A 9001-nucleotide genomic window follows, 5' to 3' on the forward strand; every position below is an offset into this window, starting at 1 on the left:
CACCTTATCTTTTAGTTTTTCTAACTAGATAACTATCTTGCATTATGTTGTAGGTTAAACAAAATATTATTTGAATGTTTAGGCCATGAGAAACTATTTGATAGTGTCGTTAAACCTGACTAACAGATCAATATCAAAACCTCCTTACCTAGCTCGAGCTTGAAATTAAATTGTCTGGGACTTCTCTAAATGTGACCTAATCGACTTAACAAATTTAAAAGCAACCTAGACAATTAACAAAAAAACATGTTTGGCTTTACAAAAAAATCTAAGATAATATCTTTTTTATTTTTTCTACATAATGAGACAATGATATATTGGATTGAATTGGATTTCATGGCTTAACCTATTAAACCTATGACTCAGGTCATGGACTCTACTTGATTTAATAACTTCATTCTTAAAAAAAAAAAACTATTTTTTACTTAATTATATTATAACAAAAATAAAAACTCACAAAATTGAACACTAACCAAATACGAGGATGTTTGTTTAAGATCTTGATAAAAACCTATTAAAATAAACCAAAATAAATTATAAAACCTAATTCAAAACCAATCAAATTTTGAAAGATGAAAGTAAAAAAAAGTAAAATTAAATATAAAAAAGTAAAAAAAATAAGAAAATGAAAAAATTTCGAAAACAGTAAGAAAAAAAAGGGTAAAATTAAGGAAAAGGTTGACATTGGCTAAATAATTAAAAATTAGAAAACCAATGACCAAATTGAAAAAGGTTGCAACATGTAATGATAAGAAAAATACAATTAGGGATGAAATTCTGAAGAAATATTTAGAAAATGGTTGAAATTAGCTAAATAATTAAAAATTAGAAAACCAATGACCAAATTGAAAAAGGTTGCAACATGTAATGATAAGAAAAATACAATTAGGGATGAAATTCTGAAGAAATATTTAGGAAAGGGTTGAAATTAGCTAAATAATTAAAAATTGGAAATGTCATAACTTGAATTTTACCTCTTTAAAATCTTGAAAAAAAGTCTTCAAAAGTATTTTAAAAATTTTCAGGAAAACAATTAGTTTAGAAAAAAAAAATTATTCAAAGAAAAATGTTTCAAAATAAAATAGAGTTTGGGTTGGAATCATACAAGAATTTAATTTATAGTTGATCAAAGATAATAAGGGCATGTAATTTAGTGTTTAATTAAAGAAAATTGAAAAATAAATGTATGAAATTAATCATAATTGAAGTAATTGAAAGACCAAAGTTCAAAGATGAAAAGAATAGTAAAGTTTGGGACTTCAATTCATTCAATTGGGGGGCTAATAGAGGAGAAAAATTGGAATTCAAGGAAAAACTAATGATCAAAATAGAAAATATAGCAAAGTTTAGAAGTACAATTAACTCAATCATAGACTTAATTGAAGAAACAAATTGAAATTTAAAGTTAATTTGATAAAAAAAAATGAAAGCATTAGAGGATCAACATAAAATATTTGCTGGAACTTGAAGCTCATATTAGTTCAATTAAGGTCTAATTGAAGAAAAAAAACTAAGGTTTAGGGTGATTTTTCAAAAATGCACAAATTTAAAAATTCTTGCTAAAATTATATTATTAATAAAAGTTAGTAATCTAGGATGGAAAACAAAAAATATCTTGTGAACTTACAGTAACGTTAGGAGCCCACAAACAAAACAAAACAATATTTTGTTGGGCAGATACAAAAGATAGTTGAGCCTTTTAATTTAGGAGCCTACAAACTGACTACACTACCTAACCAAATGAATGAATGCTTGACACGTGGTGTAGTCTTTGGGTGCCGAGTACATATCGTCACCATTAAGCTCTAAACAAAAATTAATAGAATTCTAGCACGAATAGAATTCTTAATTTGTATTCTTAATTTGTATTTTTTTATTATTAGGTAAACTTCTTTTTTCAATAAAAAAATAAATAAATTAGAATATTATATCAAAATAAATATTTTATTCTTATACAAACCTATAGATTAAAAAAAAAGATTATGGTTTTGATGTAAAATTAAATAAATTTGATATAAGATAGGATTAAGATTATTTTAGAAAGAAAAAAAATATTATCTATTATCTTTATAAATGAAATATTATATTTTAAAATATTATCTTTGAAAAATAAATAAATATCATCTTTATCATGATAAAGGTATTTGATAATATTTATTTATTTTGAAATTTAAAATAACTTCTAAAAATTTTGATTTTTTTTAATAAGTTGTGATATTTTTTCAAAAGTGTTATTTTTTTAATATTTTATTTTTATTGTGCTACTTCAGAAGGGAAAAAAAATAAAAAAACCTTCGATTTCAGGTTAGAGTTGGCTGAAAATCATAATCATCAAACAGAGGTAACGATAAAGACAATACGGCAACCAACTGGGTCCTGTGGGTAACGAGATGAAGAGCAAACTATGGGACCGACCACATGGTACCAAGGAACAATTACCTGCGTCGTCATGAATTTCAGAGGCTTTTGTCGCCATCAAATCAAATTCAATGCTTGGATTTATTGCATTTCCAATTATTTGAAATTCAAGAAATTACATACGAGGTGAGAAAATGTTTTCCTTTCATCATTGCAACCCCTCCTCCTCGTTTAATGCCCTATCATGTTTCATGTTTTCTGGTTGTGGTTGCTTCCTGAGGTTAGGACAAATCTAAGATTAGTTTTGTCTGCTTCTTGACCTCAATTTTCAAAGATTCAAAACTAATGAACAGCCCAAGATTAACAAACACAGAGGAAGAGACAGATTCCCAGAAGCTGCTGCTTCATTGATTCGAAGCATTACGTATTCACTAATACTCTGGCATCGTTGCTATTTGATATCAGTTCCTATCATTTACCAAAGAATTACACAGAACATTGCTACCCCTACTTCCCTTCTACTATACAAAGCAAAATCAAGATGGCATTTGAACATACACAAGGCAAAAAAAGGAAAACAAAACAAATACAAAATGCAAATGGGCCAGCGACATATTTAGCATACCATATGTGGTTCATTAAGGGTTAGCACTTTACAAATCATCTTGGCATGAAATCCTCCTGGCGCTATCCCTTTCCCGGAAAGTTGGCTCTAGGGTGTCGAAAGAGAGCTTCCCACTGAATCCTTCCAATGCCTCATTCGTTGACAGCAGAACACCATAATGTTTTGATGGCTGCTGCTGCTGCTGCTGTTCTATCTATGTAAATCCTTCCACTTCGGTTCCCCACATCATACCCGGGTGCTGCCATGTAATTCGTGTCAACATGCATGTCACCTTCTAGTATGCGGAGAACCTTCTCCCAAACAACACAAACAAGAAAGAAAAAATATGTTTGATTATAACTATCCAAAACAACAGAATGCTCTGTGCATGAGAAAGTAAAGCATTGTCAAGATCTTTCCCGCAAGCGAAATTTAACAAGAGCGCGTTTCCACATGGTTTTCCAACACAAAACGTGATATTTTCAAAAACACACACACACACAAACAAAATCCCCTATGTCTTCGTAACTTTGAGTGATTCACATTTGTTTCTATGCAGATTTGACAACATAGCAAACTTATCTGGATTTTCCATTGTCTAAGGGATTGCCTTAGAACATGCTCATTCAGATCCATGTATTGTAAGGCATGCCAGAATGTTCTTCAAATTGAAAGTTTTGTTTACCTGAGACATTCGAGGCCTGGAATGAGGATCCCGTCGTATGCATAGTGATGCTGCATGGAGCATGCAGTAAACCTCCTGCTCTGAATAGTGATTGCCAAGCTGTGGGTCAATCAGTTCCACTATGGCATATTCTTCCAATAGAGGGCGTGCCTATCCAGATCAATATGATTAAGAATTAGAATATAAAAACAAAGAAGCTACAGCCTGAAAGGAAGCAAGAAATATTTATCTTTCTGATTCTATCAGCAGTGCCTGTCATGCATTTTGACAATGTCTTAGCGAGATTACACTAAACATACAGCCTAAAAGAACAAGAAAATGCTAGAATTGATGTTGTGGATTACAAAGAGCAAGCTAAGGATGATCCCTACAGCTTACCCATTCCGTGAGACACTGCTGGCCCTTTGGCCGGTTGAGGTCCACTGCCTTTCGTCCTGTAACAAGCTCGACCAAAACTACTCCAAAGGAATAAACATCAGCTTTTTCTGTGATTTGACCGGTTTCAGCATATTCTGGAGCCAAATACCTGCAGCAGAGAAGAACATCTTATTCTATACTGCAATTGCATGTGGAAGGAAAAGGCAATAAGGCACACTATCTGAAATTACCCAAATGTTCCGATCACTCTTGTTTCAACACCAGTATCGCCATCAGGCTGCCACCTTGCTAGGCCAAAATCTCCAACCTAGAAATCAAAGCTGAATTAAGGTCAATAAATTCAACAGGTTGGCAAGTGAATTACACATTTCATACATCATGAAACACAATAAAAATATCTCAAAAAACATCCGAGAAATTCAAAGGAAGACAACACCTAAAAAAGCTTGTCAAGCACGGAGGTGCTGCATAAATGAAAAGCAGAGTGAAGGTCTACAAGAGTTCTACTCCGGTTCTGTTGTATCTAAAAAATATGAGATGCTGGACTAGGAAACGGAAGGTAAAAAGAAGAGGACTTTGATGATAGAGAAGATGGAAAAATGAAGCAGTTGTGATTAGCATTTACATTTGTAAGTGTCTGATTTTGAGAAAGAAACTATGAATATTCATACCAGGGGTTCAAAATCATGGGTTATGAGAATGTTGTTTGGCCGCATATCACGATGGACTATGCAACCTACTCTGCATTCTTCATGAAGATAACGTAACCCTCGAGCAGCTCCTACTGCAATCTTCTGGCGCGCAGACCATTCTAATGGCTCCCTGTGATGCCCTAAAGAATAAAGCTCTCTTAGTAAAATGCAACCAAAATTGGCATCCACAAACCGAACTTTAAATTAAAGGTATCTATTACTATGCCAAAAAAACGTCACCTCATTAGGACCATATATTGTGTTTTTCAGTTATACAAGCATCAAACTCTTCATGCAGGGATAAAGAAAAATTACCATACAGATGAGAATCTAGTGACCCGTTGCATATATATTCATAAACTAACAACCTCCTTCTGTCCTCAATACAAAACCCGATGAGCATAACAACATTTCGATGCTGAGCACAGCTAAGGACTTCCACCTCTGAGCAAAATTCTAGATCCCCCTGTGAGCTAGCCAATTTGTGCTGCTTGACAGCAACTGCCTGGCCATCTGGCAATACACCTCTGTGAACAGATCCAAACCCACCCTCTGCCAAGAAATTGGCTTGCGAAAATCCTCCAGTAGCAAGCTCCAACTCAGCATAGCTAAACCACCTTGGGGGCTTCCCGAATACAGGTGCCTTATGCTGACATATCGAACACAAAGGAGGCGGCCCAGGAGGCGTATTTCTGGATAATGATATTGCCTCTCTCACGTTTACACTCAAGTCTAGATCAGTCCTGTAGTTTGACATTCCAATTCCTGTTTGTCTATCAAGTTTTGAGAACTTCTCTAGCAAAGCTTCTGTTGTTGATGTTTGCGCCATGCAATTACTTCTCTGAGAGCTTTCTTCTACGTGTCTTGAGGATTGAATATGAGAACCAATTAACTCTCCTACCCATGGTTCAAACCTTAAACTTGAAGCCAAAGATAAATGTTCAGTGTCTGTGTCTGAACTAGATTCATCAAGATCCCTATTTTCCTTGATGACCAGTGGTTCCTCTTTCTTCAGTTCTCCATTTGTTTCTGAGATAAAAAATGGTGAAGCCCCCGGATCACTTGAGACTGATGAAGTTCCTGCTTCAGTCACAGTAAAGGGTGTTCCAAGCTCTGGACTACTTGTTGGAGTAACCACCGGTCCTCGAATGGAGCCTGAAGAATTATTCTTGTTTTTTGAATGCTGCTCAGAAGCTTCATTTAGTTTGGAAGGTGATGGGCCCACAACTTCAGGTTCCTTTGATGTTCCAACCAGATTCAAGCGGAGGACTTTTGCCTGGGATCGTTTCATAACCACTATGTTGCATTGCAGCTCTTCCACGCAGCGTTTTTCCTCGTGCTTCAGCTGTCTATAGAAGAAGCCCAAACATAGAATCATGAATCATAAGCATCAACATATATTCTGGATCAAGCAAATCAGTATTGGGAACTTGAAGGAGGCAAGAACTCATTAATTTAAAATCTTAAAGGTCTTTTTTTTTTAACTGACAGGGATGAAATATGATACTATACTCAATGAAGATTGGAGCATTACTTGTCTAGTACAACCCAGTTGGCTTGCGCCTTCTTGGCTTCTGCAGAGACTGCCCCACAAGGTGATCCAGAAACAATTTTTATCTTCACATTGATCTGCGAACGCGGATCAGGATACGAAATGTAGTATCAGCAAAGGCATATATGGAGTTCAGCACCCACAAGAAATTAGACTGCGGCACTCACTTTGTTTGGATCATAAACATCATGAAGCTGAAGGATCATCTGGGAACAGGAATCTGTAATGTCACACCTCTGATCTGAGGTTGCTCCCGAATGAGACTTCCGGTGACCATTGGCGCAGTCACCAGCAAATCTTGGGAATCCCCATAATCTTCGACCTGAAGAAATGGTGAAGACAATCATATTTACCAACTAATTAAGAAAGTTAGACCACAAAGTACCTTCTAAAACAGGAAATGATAAAGCAAAATTAGAATCAATAATGAAATATCAAACTACAAAATATCCCAGACAAAGTTTACTAATCAAGATTAGACAATAGCATGACGTCATTGAAAGGAAATGGAAAATATACCTGGAGCGTGTGAAGGGACAACCACAAGAAGAGTAATGCAGTCTCCAGGTTGCACAACATGAGTCAAAGCCCAGACCAAAGCAGTCTTAGGAATCTCCTTGGAGGCTTTAACTGCGACAACAACCTTCACAGCAACATCCGAGCCGCCTTTATCTTGCTTCCCCTTCTTCTGTTCTCTACTCATCACTACCACCACAAAATTAATGTATCAGAAACCTCCAGTTGTTCTCTCAATCAAAACCCCACTAGAGTTTTATAGAGCCAACAACAACAACAACAGCATGTCTACACTAAGACGTTTCATGCATTAATATCCTGTCCCGTCCATGTTGGATTCAAAAGACAAGTACCACCGACAATAAACCTATACCCCTCCGGATATATCAGTAGCAGACCACTCCATTGACAAGACCGCTTTCACCATTTAACACAAGTCCCTCAAGAAGAAAAAATACCCATTTCACAGCTTGTAAATTTGTATTTGGCATCCTTTGATGATCAAAAAATGGTACCCAAAAATATCCTCAGGATCTAGACATCCTTTCGGCCCGAAAGGCAAGAACCAGATTCCACTGGCAGAAATTTGACAAAAAAACTACTTGCTCATGCTAATAAATTCAAGGAAAGAGTATCCACGAACACTGGCAAAATGGAAAAGGACAATAAACACTGTAACGAGGACAAAAGGATGTCACTCAACACCGCTATAGCATTGCTTTTTGAGCCTTCAAATCAATGAGTCAAAGTAGTGAAAGAAACAGCTCCAAAAGATTAAAAACAAAAATGAGGGAGTAACTTTCTTGTATTAGTGGAGATAAAAAAAAAATCCCTTGATTGTTTCCGTTTCGAAACATAGTGAGACTGTATATATATTTGACTAATGAACCTTCACTCTTGGAACCATAAATTTGAACTACTATCACAAACTGTCTTAAGCTGAAAAGCCACACCTTTTGAAATCAAACAGGCTCACGTAGACTTCCTGCAAAATAAAAAACCAAAGATCAGTGTCGAAACATTTTACATTAGCATCAAATTCTTTTCCTGTTTGGTTGCTCGGAAAGTGCAAAAGAAAATGCAGAACAAACACAAAAGTAGGTATTGATTGGAACCAAAATTTAAAAGAAAAACAATATATATATATAATCAAGGTATTATTAGATCCAAAACTTGTTACAATTTTATAAGATTTGAAAAGGCAACAAAATACCAGCTAAGCTTCTCAAAGAAAACAAAATTCCCAAAGAAAGAAAATGCTGCTAAAGCTTTCTGCTTCAAACTGAAACCTTCAAAGAAAAGAAACAGAAAACATATTTCAGACCAAAAACACACCACAAACAAGAAGAAGAAGAAGCGACGAAAACCTCTAACAAAAAACTGCTTCAAGAGCGGTTTTGTGCAAAAAAAAAACAGCACCAAATCCAGCTTTTAAATCGAAAGAAAACGAAGAATAATTTTGAACTTAGGAAGAGACCAACCAGCGCTCAAATTTTTCGAAGATGAGAACAAAAAAAATGGGATAATCCTGTTCCGAATATTAAATGCGTGCGACTCTGTGAGATTTTTTTTCTCCCTTTGCTCTGGCTAAAAACAAAACAGAAGAGAAGCGAATATAATAATATAATATTAAAAATGTGCTATGTCATCAGCTTTGTAGTTTGTGAGTGAGAGAGAAGAATACAGACCTTGTCTTGCTTTTTTTTCTTGCTCTTTTTTCTCTCGTCGTTGTTACCATTATATGTATTTATACCATTTCTCGTTGAGGTGAGTTCATGTTTTCTCAGAGATATAATTTATTTCATTATAATTTATATCTAATTAAAACTTAAAAATCTATATTATATAGGTTTTTTTTACCCCACAAAAAAATCAAACATATAAATCTACAATGCTGGCAACTAAATTATTTTTTATATAAAATAAAATTTTTTAAAAAAAATATGCAACAAAAGGAAGATCACCCAGTAATATTAATTTTAGATATTCTGATGTTGTTGAGGGATGTAATTTAATTAGTCAAATTTTAAATTTGTTTTTTAAAGATTACTGGTTCAAGTCTCGTATATTTCAGAGCAACTGAAAGCTTATATAATCATTAATTTTAGAATTCATAATATTTATTAGACTGCTCTAAACACATATTAATATAAAAAAATAAAAATTGAGGGATTCTAACTTCAGAATATTTTTGTTACAATGCTAACAGATAACAG

The 9001-nt window shown here is 34.4% G+C and overlaps 1 protein-coding gene across 2 annotated transcripts; it reads right to left on the reverse strand.

Annotated features, from left to right (window-relative positions):
• Window positions 1–2744: 2744 nt before the first annotated feature.
• Window positions 2745–8494, reverse strand: LOC133678563 (inactive protein kinase SELMODRAFT_444075-like). Of its 2 annotated transcripts, XM_062100917.1 has the most exons (12): window positions 8474–8494; window positions 8267–8372; window positions 7739–7770; window positions 6789–6974; window positions 6437–6591; window positions 6252–6346; window positions 5033–6066; window positions 4697–4857; window positions 4256–4332; window positions 4026–4173; window positions 3648–3797; window positions 2745–3273 (listed from the first exon to the last, which is right to left on the reverse strand). In XM_062100917.1, exons 4-12 carry the CDS (start codon window positions 6970–6972, stop codon window positions 3115–3117), a joined length of 2163 nt encoding a protein of 720 aa, XP_061956901.1. In that variant the 5' UTR covers window positions 6973–6974; window positions 7739–7770; window positions 8267–8372; window positions 8474–8494; the 3' UTR covers window positions 2745–3114. The 2 variants fall into 2 exon arrangements, with proteins under 2 accessions (XP_061956901.1, XP_061956910.1); XM_062100926.1 differs by lacking the exons at window positions 8267–8372; window positions 8474–8494 and adding an exon at window positions 8153–8244.
• Between the last annotated feature and the right edge of the window lie 507 nt (window positions 8495–9001).

The sequence above is a fragment of the Populus nigra genome, chromosome 1 (assembly GCF_951802175.1).
Source record: "Populus nigra chromosome 1, ddPopNigr1.1, whole genome shotgun sequence".
Taxonomy (NCBI): domain Eukaryota; kingdom Viridiplantae; phylum Streptophyta; class Magnoliopsida; order Malpighiales; family Salicaceae; genus Populus; species Populus nigra.

Excerpts from the sequence above, each read along its gene's own strand:
- LOC133678563 (XM_062100917.1), bottom strand. The coding sequence starts at position 6,972 with ATGAGTAGAGAACAGAAGAAGGGGAAGCAAGATAAAGGCGGCTCGGAT. Across the intron at positions 6,347-6,436 it reads ATGTTTATGATCCAAACAAA|ATCAATGTGAAGATAAAAAT; the intron begins GTGAGTGCCGCA and ends CCGCGTTCGCAG. Across the intron at positions 4,333-4,696 it reads CCCATGATTTTGAACCCCTG|GTTGGAGATTTTGGCCTAGC; the intron begins GTATGAATATTC and ends TTTGATTTCTAG.